The following is an 18178-nucleotide window of genomic DNA, read 5'->3' as shown; positions in this document are numbered from 1 at the left end:
CCCCATATTGCTAGACCCGTGAAAGATCTCTTGCGCGCGTCGTTTGGTGATGATCGTGTGCTCAGCCGCCACTTTCGCCATGCTTGGCCTCCCAGGTCCCCAGACCTCAGTCCGTGCGATTATTAGCTTTGGGGTTACCTGAAGTCGGAAGTGCATCGTGATCGACTGACCTCTAGGGATGCTGAAAGACAACACCCGATGCCAATGCCTCACCATAACTCCGGACATGCTTTACAGTGCTGTTCACAACATTATTCCTCGACTACAGCTATTGTTGAGGAATGATGGTGGACATATTGAGCATTTCCTGTAAAGAACATCATCTTTGCTTTGTCTTACTTTGTTATGCTAATTATTGCTATTCCGATCAGATGAAGCGCCATCTGTCGGACATTTTTTGAACTTTTGTGTTTTTTGGTTCTAATAAAACCCCTTGTCAATTCGAGCATGTGTGTCAATTTGTACCTCTCTATCTACATCATTCCGTGATTTATTCAGTTTTCAAATTTATACTGACTTTTTGATCACCCGGTATTTATTTACTTTTTTTTGCAGTTGAATACATCTGTTTCCTGTTTCCATGCTTGATCCGTGTTCAGCCTTTGACGGACTATCCACTGGGTCATCTTACCAAACAATGTGAGGGGGATGCGATGGGGAATTTCCCTTGTTAGCAAGGGGCATTGTTCCACAGGTGCGGAACGTTAGGATGTGACCTGTCACGTGTTGTTGCAGCCCCGGAGGCGGCGGCGAGGCCGGCGAGGAGGCGGCGGCGGGCAGCGGCGGCAGCGGCAGCAGCAACGCGTCGACGCCGTGCGCCACGACGCCGCGGTGCGCGCGCAAGGTGCTGGGCGGGCTGGAGCGCAGCCTGCAGCGCGTCAGGCACGTGCTGACACCGCGCAGGGCCCGGGACCGCGACAGGGACAGGCCCTGCCTCCTGGCCGCCAAGGTACGCAGCCTCCACTGGCCGTGGGTTGGCTTATTCGTGGGGTAGGAGGCCAGGCAGCAATGTCCTCGGTCTCGTCGGATTAGGAAAGGACGTGGGAGCAAGTCGGCGGTGCCCTTTCGAAGGAACCATCCCGTCACTTGCCTGGACCGATTTAGGGAAACCACGGAAAGAATAAATCACGATGGCCGGACGCGGGACTGAACCGACGTCCTCCCGAATGCGAGTCCAGTGTGCTTAGCCACTGCACCACGAAAAGTAGTCTACTTCGCGTATTTTCATACGCTTATGTCGTATGGTATTATTTTTTGGGGTAAGTCCTCTGATTCAAAAAGGGTATTTTTGGCTCAAAAACGGGCTGTTCGAGCTATATGTGGTGTAAGTTCGAGAACCTCTTGTCGACCCCTATTCAATAGTCTGGGAATTCTGACATTGCCTTCACAGTATGTATTTTCTTTAATGTCGTTTGTTGTTAGCAATATTAGCCTATTCCCAAGAGTTAGCAGCTTTCACTCAGTTAACACTAGGCAGAAATCAAATCTGCATGTGGAATGCACTTCCTTGACTCTTGTGCAGAAAGGAGTGCAGTATTCTGCTGCACCCATTTTCAATAAGCTGCCACAAGAACTCAAAACTCTTACCAGTAGCCCAAACGCTTTTAACTCTAAACTGAAGAGTTTCCTCATGGCTCACTCCTATTCTGTCGAGGAGCTCCTGGAAGAGCTGAAAAATTAAGCAAATTCCAGTGTTACATTGTTGATTTTCTTTGTTTAAACTTACGACTTGTTGCCTGAATATGTTTTTTATATTTCATTTTATCTGTTTCTACTATCGTGTTATACTTTCATGTATTGATCCGTTCCATGACCATGGAGATATCTCCTTAACTTGGTCCCACGGAACAATAAATAAATAAATAAATAATTAAAAAAACCTCGCTCTCCGCAGATAGAAAGTGTTTCCCGTTGACAAAGTAATTGCCATAACACGCAGAATATAGGGAAAAGGCCTAAACTTCCTCCCTTCTTGAACTGAGCTTTCGGGAAACATTCTAAGGTGAGCAAAACATTGGACGAACCTATCCCGTGCCGAGCGCCAGGAAGCACAAAGCCAGGTATCACCCTTAGGTTAGTTGCTAATGGAGAATTTCGTTTGTCAACTAGTGTGATGCAACCACTTGCTGGAAAAGCTTGATCTTTGCAAAAAAATAGTATAACCACCATTCAATTAGCAGTTGTCTAAAGCGAAATGCCAGATTAAAGTGACATTTACAATTTTATCCAGCAAGTGCCAAGTTTTTAAAAGTCCTTTCATTGTCCCCCTCGAATTTTCGGGAGAAATAAAGTGTTGCCTTCTCCTTCACAATTGTGTTCGCATTCAACACGGAGTAAAATTCGAAGATACCTAGCAGTGATACAGAATCTGGCTCTGTTACAAACTACAGTTACAGAGCAGCAAAAACTATGCACAATAATTTGGCAGATCGTTTCGTTAGCAGCTGCACGGGGCGCAAGTGGCAGTATTCTCTGATTGCAGCCAGATAAAAAGCACACTTAAAGGAAGAAATTTTCTTACTTGTTGTCACTTAGCACGGAAACAACTGTACTTAGTTACGCCTTTTTATGCGCTAAATTGTTTGCGAAAGGATAATAAAAATTATTACAAGTACTCACCTGTCATCTCCTGTGATGGAAAGGTGTCAAAAATGCCATTCATGTAACATACATATTTTATTCCAAGCTTCAGTCTTCTTTAATCTAGTTGAATAGTCCCGTCTACATCTACATCCGTCGGTTAGCCCGTCACTGACGGAGCACTGCGAGTTCCTGCTGTTAATTAGGCGGGTACACCGTATCTTTTATCTAGATTAGGAAATGAGACACTTAAAGTAGTAAAGGAGTTTTGCTATTTGGGGAGTAAAATAACTGATGATGGTCGAAGTAGAGAGGATATAAAATGTAGACTGGTAATGGCAAGGAAATCGTTTCTGAAGAAGAGAAATTTGTTAACATCGAGTATAGATTTAAGTGTCAGGAAGTCATTTCTGAAAGTATTTGTATGGAGTGTAGCCATGTATGGAAGTGAAACATGGACGATAACCAGTTTGCACAAGAAGAGAATAGAAGCTTTCGAAATGTGGTGCTACAGAAGAATGCTGAAGATTAGATGGGTAGATCACATAACTAATGAGGAGGTATTGAATAGGATTGGGGAGAAGAGAAGTTTGTGGCACAACTTGACTAGAAGAAGGGATCGGTTGGTAGGACATGTTTTGAGGCATCAAGGGATCACAAATTTAGCATTGGAGGGCAGCGTGGAGGGTAAAAATCGTAGAGGGAGACCAAGAGATGAATACACTAAGCAGATTCAGAAGGATGTAGGTTGCAGTAGGTACTGGGAGATGAAGAAGCTTGCACAGGATAGAGTAGCATGGAGAGCTGCATCAAACCAGTCTCAGGACTGAAGACCACAACAACAACAACCGTATCTTTAGGAGTGTCAAACAGGAGCGAGTTCAGAAATGGATAGGCACTGTAATTGCTGTGCACAGATGCGAGCTCAGTTAGTGACCCTTCGCTCATAGCTTCAGGCAGTCTTGGCTTTTGTCACACAGCTTGAGGCTGCTGCCAAGGGGCTTCACCGTTGGGGGTCGGACGCAGGGATGCGAGAGACGTCGAGCATGTCCCACGTGTCCCCCGACCGATCCACTCCTGTGGCCGCCCTGGGTACTGCCTGCACTGAGGTTCACCCCTCACCCGTGGTCGAGTGGGAGATCATTCCAAAGTCTGGCAGACAGCGAAAGACTTTCCGTGGGGTCGATCGTAGGCGTTTGACGAACAGGTTTCGGGCGTTATCTGTGGCTGACGACGTCTCTGAGCCGGATGCAGTCGTCCACCCTGTTGCAGAGGAAGCTTCTCGACCCGCAAGGTCTGGGCATTCACAGAGGGTGAGTTTGCTGGTAGTTGGGAGCTCCAGCGTTAGGCGCGTAATGGGGCCCTTTAGGAACGTGGCTGGCAAGGAAGGAAGGGAAGCCAATCTGCACTCCGTGTGCATACTGGGGGGAGTGATTCCGGATGTGGAAAGGGTGCTTCCGCATCCCATGAAGATTACAGGGTGCAGCCAGCTGTAGGTGGTGGCTCATGTCGGTACCAATGACCTGTGTCACTTTGGATCGGAGGAGATTCTCTCTGGTTTCGGGCGGCTAGCGGAAATGGTAAAGACTGCCAGTCTTGCTTCCGAGATTAAGGCAGAGCCCACCATCTGCAGCATCGTCGATAGAACCGACTGTGGTCCTTTGGGGCAGAGCCGAGTGGAGGGTCTGAATCAGAGGCTCAGGCGGTTCTGTGACCGTGTAGGCTGCAGATTCCTTGACTTGTGCCGTCGGGTGGTGGGTTTCCGGGTTCCGTTTAATAGGTCAGGAGTCCACTACACGCAGGAGGCTGCTACACGGGTAGCGGATGCTGTGTGGAAGGGACTGGGCGGTTTTTTAGGTTCAGGGAACCACAGAAGGAGCGTCCGTCTAAAAGTGGGCAGGTAAAACACAGTAAGGTAATTGTAGAAACGATTGGTATTGTAATTGTAAATTATCGCAGATGTGCTGGGAATGAACCAGAGCTCCAAGCCCTAATAGAAAGCACTGAAGCTCAAATAGTTGTAGGTACAGAGAGCTGGCTAAATCCGGAAATAAGTTCTGCCGAAATTTTTTCAAACGATCTACCAGTGTTCAGAAAGGATAAATTAAATACAGTTGGTGGTGGAGTATTTATTGTTGTCAGAAGTAGTTTACCTAGTAGTGAAATTGAAGTAGATAGTTCCTGCGAAATAGTATGAGTAGAGGTTATACTCGATAATCGGACTAAACTATTAATTGGATCGTTTTACCGACCCCCCCCCCCCCCCCCCGACTCACCAGATATAGTTGCTGAACAGCTCAAAGAAAACTTGAGTGTCATTTCAAATAGGTATCCCGCTCATACAATTATAATCTGTAGTGACTTCAATCTACCCTCGATATGTTGGAAAAATTATACGTTTAAAGCTGACGGCAGGTATAAAACGTCTTCCGAAATTGTACTGAGTGCTTTCTCAGAAAATTATTTTGAACAATTAGTTCATGAGCCCACTCGAAGCGTGCATGGTTGCGATAGCATACTTGACCTCGTATTAACAAATAATTCTTGACAAATAGGGAGTATCATGACGAATACAGGGATTAGCGACCACAAGGCAGTTGCTGCTAGGCTGAATACCATAACACCCACAACCATCAAAAAGAAATGCAAAGTACATCTATTTAAAAAAGCTGATAAAAATGCTCTTAACGCCTTTTTAAGAGACAGCCTCCACTCCTTCCGATCTGATCACGTAAGCGTTGATAAAGAATGTCCGTCCTCAGAGACCAAAAACAGGAAAAGTTAACGTAATATTGGTAAACTGCAGGAGTATCCAGGGCAAGGTTCCTGAATTAGTATCTCTTATTGAAGGAAATAGTGCGCATATAGTATTAGGAACGGAAAGTTGGTTAAAACCGGAAGTGAACAGTAACGAAATCCTAGACACAGAATGGAATATATACCGCAAGGATAGGATAAACGCCAATGGTGGAGGAGTATTTATAGCAGTAAAGAATTCAATAATATCCAGTGAAGTTATTAGCGAATGCGAATGTGAAATAATCTGGGTTAAGTATCAAAGGTGGGTCAGATATGATAGTCGGATGCTTCTATAGACCACCTGCATCAGCAACCGTAGTAGTTGAGCGCCTCAGAGAGAACCTGCAGAACGTCGTGAAGAAGTTTCGTGATCATACTATTGTAATAGGGGGAGACTTCAATCTACCAGGTATAGAATGGGATAGTCACACAATCAGAACTGGAGCCAGGGACAGAGACTCTTGTGACATTATCCTGACTGCCTTGTCCGAGAATTACTTCGAGCAGATAGTTAGAGAACCAACTCGTCAAGCTAACGTTTTAGACCTCATAGCAACAAATAGACCGGAACTTTTCGACTCCGTGAATGTAGAAGAGGGTATCAGTGATCATAAGTCTGTGGTTGGATCAATGACTACAAGTGTAATAAGAAATGCCAAGAAAGGAAGGAAAATATATTTGCTTAACAAGAGTGATAGGGCACAAATCGCAGAATATCTGAGTGACCACCATCAAACGTTCATTTCTGAGGAAGAGGATGTGGAACAAAAATGGAAAAAATTCAGAAACATCGTCCAGTACGCCTTAGATAAGTTCGTACCGACTAAGGTCCAAAGCGAGGGGAAAGATCCACCGTGGTATAACAATCATGTACGAAAGGTACTACGGAAACAAAGAAAGCTTCATCATAGGTTTAAGAGTAGTCGAATCATAGCTGATAAGGAAAAGCTGAACGAAGCGAAAAAGAGCGTAAAGAGAGCAATGAGAGAAGCATTCAACGAATTCGAACATAAAACATTGGCAAACAATCTAAACAAGAACCCTAAAAAGTTTTGGTCATATGTAAAATCGGTAAGCGGATCTAAATCCCCTATTCAGTCACTCGTTGACCACGATGGAACCGAAACAGAGGACGACCGAAGAAAGGCAGAAATACTGAATTCAGTGTTCCGAAACTGTTTCACTGCGGAAAATCGTAACACGGTCCCTGACTTCAGCCGTCGCACGGACGCCAAAATGGAAAATATTGAAATAAACGATATCGGAATTGAAAAACAACTGCTATCACTTAGTAGCGGAAAAGCATCCGGACCAGACGAGATACCCTTAAGATTCTACAGTGATTATGCTAAAGAACTTGCCCCCTTTCTATCAGCAATTTATCGTAGATCGCTGGAAGAACGTAAAGTACCTAGCGACTGGAAGAAAGCGCAGGTCGTTCCCATTTTCAAGAAGGGTCATAAATCAGATGCGAATAATTATAGGCCTATTTCGCTTACGTCAATCTGTTGTAGAATAATGGAACATGTTTTGTGTTCTCGTATTATGACGTTCTTAGATAATACAAATCTCCTTCATCATAACCAACATGGATTCCGCAAACAGAGATCATGTGAAACTCAGCTCGCCCTATTTGCCCAAGAAATTCACAGTGCCGTAGACACTGGCGAGCAGATTGATGCCGTATTCCTGGACTTCAGGAAGGCATTTGATACGGTTCCGCACTTACGTTTAGTGAAAAAAATACGAGCTTACGGAATATCGGACCAGGTTTGTGATTGGATTCAGGATTTCCTAGAAGAAAGAACACAACATGTCATTCTTAACGGTTCAAAATCTGCAGATGTAGAGGTAATTTCGGGAGTACCGCAGGGAAGCGTGATAGGACCTTTATTGTTTACAATATACATAAATGACTTAGTTGACAACATCGGTAGCTCCGTGAGGCTATTTGCAGATGACACGGTTGTCTACAAGAAAGTAGCAACATCAGAAGACTCGTACGTACTCCAGGAGGACCTGCAGAGGATTAATGCATGGTGCGACAGCTGGCAGCTTTCCCTAAACGTAGATAAATGTAATATAATGCGCATACATAGGGGCAGAAATCCATTCCAGTACGATTATGCCATAGGTGGTAAATCATTGGAAGCGGTAACGACCGTAAAATACTTAGGAGTTACTATCCGGAGCGATCTGAAGTGGAATGATCACATAAAACAAATAGTGGGAAAAGCAGGCGCCAGGTTGAGATTCATAGGAAGAATTCTAAGAAAATGTGACTCATCGACGAAAGAAGTAGCTTACAAAACGCTTGTTCGTCCGAATCTTGAGTATTGCTCATCAGTATGGGACCCTTACCAGGTTGGATTAATAGAAGAGATAGACATGATCCAGCGAAAAGCAGCGCGATTCGTCATGGGGACATTTAGTCAGCGCGAGAGCGTTACGGAGATGCTGAACAAGCTCCAGTGGCGGACACTTCAAGAAAGGCGTTACGCAATACGGAGAGGTTTATTATCGAAATTACGAGAGAGCACATTCCGGGAAGAGATGGGCAACATATTACTACCGCCCACATATATCTCGCGTAATGATCACAACGAAAAGATCCGAGAAATTAGAGCAAATACGGAGACTTACAAGCAGTCGTTCTTTCCACGCACAATTCGTGAATGGAACAGGGAAGGGGGGATCAGATAGTGGTACAATAAGTACCCTCCGCCACACACCGTAAGGTGGCTCGCGGAGTATAGATGTAGATGTAGATGTAGAATGATTTCAAAGATATAGTATCGACGGCAATTGAGAGATGTATACCACATAAATTAAAAAGTGATGGTACTGATTCACCATGGTACACAAAATGGGCAGAAGCAACGAAAAAAGATTGCCATTTAAAAGAACGCAAAATCCCGAAGATTGGCATAGTTTTGAAGAAGTTCGAAAATAGCGCGTGCTTCAATGCGAGATACTTTCAATAATTTCCGTAATGAAACTGTGTCTCGGAATCTGGCAGAAACCCAAAGAGATGCTGCTCATATATAAAACACACCAGTGCCTAGACGCAATCAGTACCTTCACTGCGCGGTAACAACAGTGAAGTCACTGATGACAGTGCCACCAAAGCCAAATAAGACGAAGTAAATATTCCCGAATTGCACTCAAGAACAACTGCGAAGATGAGAAACATGGAAGTAGATATCCTCGGTGTAGCAAAGCAGCTTAAATCATTTAATAAAGGCAAGGCCTCCGGTCTAGATGGTATACCAGTCAGGTTCTTTCAGATTATGCAGATGCAATAGCTCCATATTTAGCAGCTATATACAACCGCTCACTCACAGAAAGTTCCGTACCTGAAGACTGAAATGTTGCTCAAGTCACACTAATACCCAAAAAGGGAAATAGTAGTAATCCGCTGAATTACAGGCCCATATCACTAATGTCGATATGCAGTGGGGTTTTATAACGTATTCTATATTCGAACAGTACCTCGAAGAAAACGATTTACTGACACAGTCAGCACGGTTTCAGGAAAAATCGTTCTTGCGGAACATAACTAGCTCTTTATACTCAAGAAGTAATGAATGCTATCGACAGGGGATGTCAAATTGACTCCATATTTTTAGATTTTCAGAAGGCTTTGGACACCGTTGCTCACAAGCGTCTTGTAAGCAAACTGTGTGCCTATGGAAAATCGCCTCAGTTGTGCGACTGGATTCGTGTTTTCCTATCAGAAAGGTCACAGTTCGTAGTAATAGACGGAAAGTCATCGAGTAAAACAGAAGAAATATCCGGCGTTCCCCAAGGAAGGTCCTCTATTGTTCCTGATCTATATTAACGACATAGACAATTTGAGTAGCCCTCTTGAATTGTTTGCAGATGATGCCATCATTTTCCGTCTTGTAAAGTCATCAGATGACCGAAACGATTTGCAGATAAAGAAAAGTGTGAAGCTATTCACACGAATCACAGAAACCTGAAGGCTGTACGTTCAAGTAAATACTTAGGGATTGCAATTGCAGATAACCTAAATTTGAACGATCACATAGATAGTGTTGTGGGTAGAGCAAACCAAAGACTGCGACTCATTGGCAGAACACTTAGAATGTGCAACAGGTCTAGTAAAGGGACTGCTTACGCCACGCTTGTCCGCCCTGTTCTGGAGTATTGCTTTGGAGTATTAATTGGTGGCTTGCAGGGTGTGGATGCAGATGGAGGGGAGCGCGGTAACGCAAGTTTCTGCTAGGAATTGTCTTACACGTGGACGATGACGCAAGCTGAACGGAAGAAGCGTCGGCTAGCGAGAATGAATGGCTGCCGAATGAATACTACAGAAAGAAGCAAAAACGCCGAATGTAGGTGTTAGTAGACAACAGGTGGAAGGTTTCGACGAGTGTCCGTAGAATAGCAACCCACTGCCGTGGACATCCGGCGCACGAACAGTATTCAGACCGCGCCGCTGTAAAGGCGTCTGAGACAATACGCAGCCGGGCACCGCCTGGCCGGTCCGGGCTACCTGTAGCCGGCGCAGCTTTGTCCCTGTCCAGCTAACACGCCGGCCTCTGGGCTCCGCTCCGTTAGGACGCCAGTGGCTATCCTGTGGACGGATAATGAGCTTCGGGGCTTTCGTCCGCTGCCTTTGTGGCGGGGCAGCAGCTTAGCCGGGAGCTGCTTCCGTTTTCTCCTCCTCCTCCTCCTTTCTCGGCCGAGGCGAGCGCACCATTGTGTTTATTTTGACCAATTTAATTTTGGACGCGGCGCAGCTGGCCACACCGCGCGAAGTGGGGTGTGGGGGAGGCGCGACACAAAGGCGGCGTCGGCGGCGGCGGCGGCGGCCCGCTACCTGCCGTGAGGCGCCACGGCGGCTTTGTCCGCCCCGCCGCCCTGGGAACGCCCCCGCCACTGTGCTCGCCTCGCCTCCTCCGGGCTTCCAGGAGGCCCGGCCATTAGCGCTCTATTTATAGACATACCGGAAAATTAGCCCATTTGTGCAGCCGTTCCCACGTTTTTGTGACGCGTCTTCAAGTCGCTGGCCTCGCCGGACCTGTAATCGATACAGCCGGACTGTGTGGCTACTACAAGATGCGGTCTGCTTCCGGGCCGGTCCAACAAGGGGACGCAGCCAGACGTCCAGAGGCGACGTACCGTAACTGCTGCGACAATGCAGCGGCCGTTCCTGTAGATGTCGGAAGTGTTGGAAATGTAAAGATGTTTCTCCTCAACAACCTTTCTGCCACAGATAATCCTGAGTGCAGTCAGATACTAACTACTTAAATTCCTCCCCATCATCAACATTACCACCTGACTAGACTACGGAACGAAAAAGATTTTTTAAAACTTTGTCATTTTTTAAATAACGAAAGACAAATGATATTTAGTTTTTGCAGTTTTTTTATTATTTTACTAATGCGCAAAAAATGGTTCAAACGGCTCTGAGCACTATGCTACTTAACTTCTGAGGTGTTCAGTCTCTTAGAACTTGGAACTAATTAAACCTAACTAACCTAAGGACATCACACACATCCATGCCCGAGGCAGGATTCGAACCTGCGACCGTAGCGGTCACTCGGTTCCAGACTGTAGACTAATGCTTCACATTGATGATATTTGGTGCTGCTTATGTCTAACTATCTTTCTTTGTGGAATGATGAAGCATTTATCGGCGCGTCTCGAGCTACAACTCCTCAAAGAAGAAAGCTAACTATCCACGTTGAGGGTAGAAACTTGTAACAAAAAATGCTTGCCCTGCACCACTCCTGTCCATAGCGGCACCTGTTTCGCTCACGTCCTGCATCTACATCCATACTCCGCAAGCCACCTGACGGCGTGTGGCGGAGGGTACCCTGAGTACCTCTATCGGTTCTCCCTTCTATTCCAGTCTCGTATTGTCCGTGGAAAGAAGGATTGTCGGTATGCTTCTGTATGGGCTCTAATCTCTCTGATTTTATCCTCACGGTCTCTTCGCGAGATATACGTAGGAGGGAGCAATACACTGCTAGACTCCTCGGTGAAGGTACGTTCTCGAAACTTTAACAAAAGCCCGTACCGAGCTACTGAGCGTCTCTCCTGCAGAGTATTCCACTGGAGTTTATCTATCATCTCCGTAACGCTTTCGCTATTACTAAATGATCCTGTAACGAAGCGCGCTGCTCTCCGTTGGATCTTCTCTATCTCTTCTATCAACCCTATCTGGTACGGATCCCACACTGCTGAGCAGTATTCAAGCAGTGGGCGAACAAGCGTACTGTAACCTACTTCGTTTGTTTTCGGATTGCATTTCCTTAGGATTCTTCCAATGAATCTCAGTCTGGCATCTGCTTTACCGACGATCAACAATATATGATCATTCCATTTTAAATCACTCCTAATGCGTACTCCCAGATAATTTATGGAATTAACTGCTTCCAGTTGCTGACCTGCTATTTTGTAGCTAAATGATAATGGATCTATCTTTCTATGTGCTCGCAGCGCATTACACTTATCTACATTGAGACTTAATTGCCATTCCCTGCACCATGCGTCAATTCGCTGCAGATCCTCCTGCATTTCAGTACAATTTTCCACTGTTACAACCTCTCGTTACACCACAGCATCATCTGCAAAAAGCTTCAGTGAACTTCCGATGTCATCCACCAGGATATTTATGTATATTGTGAATAGCAACGGTCCTATGACAGTCCCCTTTGGCACACCTGAAATCACTCTTGCTTCGGAAGACTTCTCTCCATTGAGAATGACATGCTGCGTTCTGTTATCTAGGAACTCTTCAACCCAGTCACACAATTGGTCTGATAGTCCATATGCTCTTACTTTGTTCATTAAACGACTGTGGGGAACTGTATCGAACGCCTTGCGGAAGTCAAGAAACACGGCATCTACCTGGGAACCCGTGTCTATGGCCCTTGAGTCTCGTGGACGAATAGCAGGAGCTGGGTTTCACACGACCGTCTTTTTCGAAACCCATGCTGATTCGTACAGAGTAGATTTCTAGTCTCCAGAAAAGTCATTATACTCGAACATAATACGTGTTCCAAAATTCTACAACTGATAGACGTTAGAGATGTAGGTCTATAGTTCTGCACATCTGTTCGACGTCCCTTCTTGAAAACGGGGATGACCTGTGCCCTTTTCCAATCCTTTGGAACGCTACGGTACACCGCTGCAAGAAGGGGGGCAAGTTTCTTCGCGTACTCTGTGTAAAATCGAACTGGTATCCCATCAGGTCCAGCGGCCTTTCCTCTTTTGAGTGATTTTGATTGTTTCTCTATCCCTCTGTCGTCTATTTCGATATCTACCATTTTGTCATCTGTACGACAATCTAGAGAAGGAACTACGGTGCACTCTTCCTCTGTGAAACAGCTTTGGAAAAAGACATTTTGTATTTCGGCCTTTAGTCATCCTCTGTTTCAGTACCATTTTGATCACAGAGTGTCTGGACATTTTGTTTTGATCCACCAACCGCTTTGACACAAGACCAAAATTTCTTAGGATTTTCTGCCAAGTCAGTACATTGAACTTTACTTTCGAATTCATTGAACGCCTCTCGCATTGCCCTCCTCACACTACATTTCGCTTCGCGTAATTTTTGTTTGTCTGCAAGGCTTTGCTTATGTTTATGTTTGCTGTGAAGTTCCCTTTGCTTCCGCAGCAGTTTTCTAACTCGGTTGTTGTAGCACGGTGGCTCTTTTCCATCTCTTACGATCTTGCTTGGCACATACTCATCTAACGCATATTGTACGATGGTTTTGAACTTTGTCCACTGATCCTCAACACTATCTGTACTTGAGACAAAACTTTTGTGTTGAGCCGTCAGGTACTCTGTAATCTGCTTTTTGTCACTTTTGCTAAACAGAAAAATCTTCCTACCTTTTTAAATATTTCTATTTACGGCGGATCCCCATGTAGGATCAGCCCAAAGCTTCATTTAATCACAGTCTAGTGAAACTGACCAACACAACTCAAGACATCAAGCACGTAAACAGTTAAGCGTTGGATTGGGCACCTCATGGGCTTCAGTGGCGGAAACACACACAGATGACGTGCATGAGTAATTTCAAAATAAATTTTTTTATTAAAAGCAAGTAATAGGTATTAAAAGTTACACTCCCGAACAAAACAAAACATTCTAAAGATGGAATATATTAAAATAATACATAAACATAAGGGAATATACTATAGAAAAATATAAGAGTATTTCCATGGAGCAGCAGTAGACTGCGAGCACATAATGGCAAGTGAACCTTTTCGGTTTTACCTGTCAGAAAATTTCAGTTTACCACTCAGGCGAACCAGAGGCATTTCTGAATACATATACTCATTTTACAAGAGAAAAATCTGTAAATGGAAGGTGATTTACACGGCGAAGGATTTGTTATGTTAGTCAACTTGTGAGAAGCCAATGTACAGGGTGTATCAAAAAGAATCATCAGATGTGACACGTCTGTATTTCTGTAACTAGTGAACATATACGAGGCGTGTTTTTTAAGTGAGTACCGTTTTGAAATTAAAAAAGACGTGCTAAGATATCTCAATAATTTCATTTTGACATGAAAGCCTGTACCTTAATCTACGGACTGAAGCTATCACAGTCTGATTCTTCCTTTTTTACTGTGTGTACTGAGAGATTAAGATTCCTCCGATAATCGTGAGTCCCACCGACTGTGAAGTACGGGCTGTTATAAGATTTCTTAGTATTAAAGGCCTAAAAGCGATCGATATTCATCGTCAGATCTGCGCAGTTTACGGAGAAAACATTATGAGTGATGGAATGTTAAGAAACTGGATGAGAGCATTTAAAGATGGCCGCACAAATGTGCATGATGAACAACGGAGTGGGCGTCGTTCGGTCGTTAATGAAAGTTTGGTGCAGGAAGTGGACAGTAAGGTGAGAGAAAACAGACGCTGTACGATTTCCTCCTTGCGCGATGACTTTTCTAATGTTTCTCGTAGTGTTTTGTATGGCATTGTGACAGAGCACTTGAATTACCGAAAATGTTGACGGATGTGCACAAAACCAAACGTTTAGACAGTGCATTGACTTTCCTTGAGCGGTACCACAACGACGGTGATGATTTCTTAAGCCAAATTGTTACGGGCGATGAAACATGGATGGTCTACGCCACATCAGTATCAAAGCAACAGTCCATGGGAGTTGAGAAAGGTCATCGTTTTGCTGCAAGACAATGCCCTTCCGCACGTGGCGAATCAGACAGAAGATCTCATCACATCTTTTCGATGGGAAACTCTAGATCATCCTCCGTACAGCCCCGATCTTGCGCCCAGTGACTACCATCTGTTCCTTCACTTGAAGAAACACCTGGGCGGTGAGCGTCTTCAAGACGATGACGATGTCAAAACAGAGGTGATGCAGTGGTTAACAAGTCAGGCGGCAGACTTCTATGAGGAGGGTATTCAAAAACTGGTACAACGTTATGACAAATGCCTCAATATTGACGGTAATTATGTAGAAAAGTAGATTAAGGTGCAGGCTTTCACGTAAAAATAAAATTATTGAGATATCTTAGCATGGCTTTTTTTAAATTTCAAAACGGTACTTACTTAAAAAACACGCCTCGTACAATGAATTTTGTTTTTTGATGAACGGGAAACACACAAAGATTTCTCAAAGCTTTTCATAGGTATTCTATATGCCCCCCTTGAGATGCACAACATGTGTCAATGCAATATTCAAATTGTTCCCACACTGCAGCGAGCATGTCTCGAGTTACAGCTTCCACCGCTGCTGTTATGCGATGTCTCGGTTCATTCATTGTTGTTGGTACGGAGGCCTATAAACGGAGTCTTTTATAAACCTCCACAAGAAATAATCACATACAGTCAGGTCCAGTGACCTTGGAGGCCATTAATGTAAGTCTGAATAATTTGGTCCAATGCGACAGATCCATTGTCCAGTAATCCTTTGGTTTAAAAATTCCCGCACTTTCAGATGCCATTGTTGGGGGTGTGTCCCATCCATTTGGTAAATGAAGTCGTTCGAATCTGTCTGCAGTTGTGGGAAGAGAAAGTTCTCAAGCATATCGAGATATGTGCAAAGTGTTCTTGGGAAAGAAAAATGGACTACACACCTTATCCCGTGATACTGCACAAAACACATTAATTTTGGGGAGTCCCTCTCAGATTGTACAACTTCATTTCGTTGTTACGTACCCCATATTATCACATTATGACGGTTCACCTTTCCTTTTAAGTGGAATGTTGCCTCGTCACTAAACACTAAGCATGGAGGAAAACTGTCATCCTCCATCCACACGAAAGAACTTGCCCCCCTTCTAACAGCCGTGTACCGCAAGTCTCTAGAGGAACGGAGGGTTCCAAATGATTGGAAAAGAGCACAGATAGTCCCAGTCTTCAAGAAGGGTCGTCGAGCAGATGCGCAAAACTATAGACCTATATCTCTTACGTCGATCTCTTGTAGAATTTTAGAACACGTTTTTTGCTCGCGTATCATGTCATTTCTGGAAACCCAGAATCTACTATGTAGGAATCAACATGGATTCCGGAAACAGCGATCGTGTGAGACCCAACTCGCCTTATTTGTTCATGAGACCCAGAAAATATTAGATACAGGCTCCCAGGTAGATGCTATTTTTCTTGACTTCCGGAAGGCGTTCGATACAGTTCCGCACTGTCGCCTGATAAACAAAGTAAGAGCCTACGGAATATCAGACCAGCTGTGTGGCTGGATTGAAGAGTTTTTAGCAAACAGAACACAGCATGTTGTTATCAATGGAGAGACGTCTACAGACGTTAAAGTAACCTCTGGCGTCCCACAGGGGAGTGTTATGGGACCATTGCTTTTCACAATATATATAAATGACTTAGTAGATAGTGTCGGAAGTTCCATGCGGGTTTTCGCGGATGATGCTGTAGTATACAGAGAAGTTGCTGCATTAGAAAATTGTAGCGAAATACAGGAAGATCTGCAGCGGATAGGCACTTGGTGCAGGGAGTGGCAACTGACCCTTAACATAGACAAATGTAATGTATTGCGAATACATAGAAAGAAGGATCCGTTATTGTATGATTATATGATAGCGGAACAAACACTGGTAGCAGTTACTTCCGTAAAATATCTGGGAGTATGCGTACGGAACGATTTGAAGTGGAATGATCATATAAAACTAATTGTTGGTAAGGCGGGTACCAGGTTGAGATTCATTGGGAGAGTGCTTAGAAAATGTAGTCCGTCAACAAAGGAGGTGGCTTACAAAACACTCGTTCGACCTATACTTGAGTATTGCTCATCAGTGTGGGATCCGTACCAGGTCGGGTTGACGGAGGAGATAGAGAAGATCCAAAGAAGAGCGGCGCGTTTCGTCACTGGGTTATTTGGTAACCGTGATAGCGTTACGGAGATGTTTAATAAACTCAAGTGGCAGACTCTGCAAGAGAGGCGCTCTGCATCGCGGTGTAGCTTGCTCGCCAGGTTTCGAGAGGGTGCGTTTCTGGATGAGGTATCGAATATATTGCTTCCCCCTACTTATACTTCCCGAGGAGATCACGAATGTAAAATTAGAGAGATTAGAGCGCGCACGGAGGCTTTCAGACAGTCGTTCTTCCCGCGAACCATACGCGACTGGAACAGGAAAGGGAGGTAATGACAGTGGCACGTAAAGTGCCCTCCGCCACACACCGTTGGGTGGCTTGCGGAGTATCAATGTAGATGTAGATGTAGATCTTGGCAAGAGCGAAATTACAGAACTCCACATGTTGTTGTTCGTCACTTCAACGAAGAGCCTGCAGTAGCTGACTTTTGTATGGTTTCAGTGTAAACGTCGACGCAACACACGCCAGACGCACGGGGGAGGGGCATGTTGGGCCGTCGAGCTACACGGGGAACGCATTGGCGGATGCGTTCGACGGCTGTGTCAGACACACGGGGAGGGCCCGGCTATTTGCCTTTGCAGAAGCAACCTGTTTCTCGGAATTGTTCACCGAGCGAGGTGGTGCAGTGGTTAGACACTGGACTCGCATTCGGGAGGACGACGGTTCAATCCCGCGTCCGGCCATCCTGATTTAGGTTTTCCGTGATTTCCCTAAATCGCTCCAGGCAAATGCTGGGATGGTTCCTTTGAAAGGGCACGGCCGACTTCCTTCCCCATCCTTCCATAATCCGACGAGACCGGTGACCTCGCTGTCTGGTGTCCTTCCCCCAACAACCCCCAACCCCCTCGGAATTGTTCATGCCATCGTGTAATGGTCTGTGCTGTAGGAGGATCCACACCATACCTAGTACGAAAGTCACGGTGCAGGGTTATTACTGACCCGCACTGCGCAAAACGTAGAACACAAAACGCTTTGTGCTGTCCCGACACCATTTTTACTAGAAATGAAGTGGGCGCACGCTGCTGCTTCCTAGCGGGAACCATGTAAAACTCGAAAGTTTGCTCTTCCCAACAGTAAGTTGGTCACGGGCATATCTCAAATAACCATTTTGTGGTGTTGCATTTCTTCTTACGTCCGTGCTTGCTATGAGAATAAGACGAGAAATTGCGCGTTATGCAAGACGTCTTTTCAGTTTCGTTTTACCCAGACATGTTTCAGCGCTTTTTGTGCTATCTTCAGTGCGTTTATTTTTTTTCTCACTTAAATGAAGCTACTGGGTACTTATGTTGGTAGCTAGTCTGCTACACAAACAACTACTTGTCATGGCTTTGATGTTGTAATGCTTTCTCATGTGTTTTGGCTGGGTGAATACGCTGATTTCTGTGACTTTCGGTGGTTCGACAACGCACTTTCTACGAAGTTTCAAAGATTGAAAACTCGTAGAAAGCGC

General features: G+C 44.9%; 1 protein-coding gene across 2 annotated transcripts in view; it reads left to right on the top strand.

The window, feature by feature from the left end:
* The window catches only part of LOC126419526 (maternal embryonic leucine zipper kinase-like), a 426839-nt gene that overhangs the window by 221334 nt on the left and 187327 nt on the right, over window positions 1-18178 (top strand). For both annotated transcript variants that reach the window (XM_050086726.1, XM_050086719.1), the window contains one exon: window positions 736-949. In XM_050086726.1, coding sequence (XP_049942683.1) covers window positions 736-949 — 214 coding nt within the window. The remainder of the gene's footprint in view (window positions 1-735; window positions 950-18178) is intronic.

Source organism: Schistocerca serialis, chromosome 1 (genome assembly GCF_023864345.2).
Source record: "Schistocerca serialis cubense isolate TAMUIC-IGC-003099 chromosome 1, iqSchSeri2.2, whole genome shotgun sequence".
In the NCBI taxonomy this organism is placed as follows: domain Eukaryota; kingdom Metazoa; phylum Arthropoda; class Insecta; order Orthoptera; family Acrididae; genus Schistocerca; species Schistocerca serialis.
Note: the sequence above shows the minus strand (reverse complement) of the source record. Positions and strands in the feature narration are given on the sequence as shown.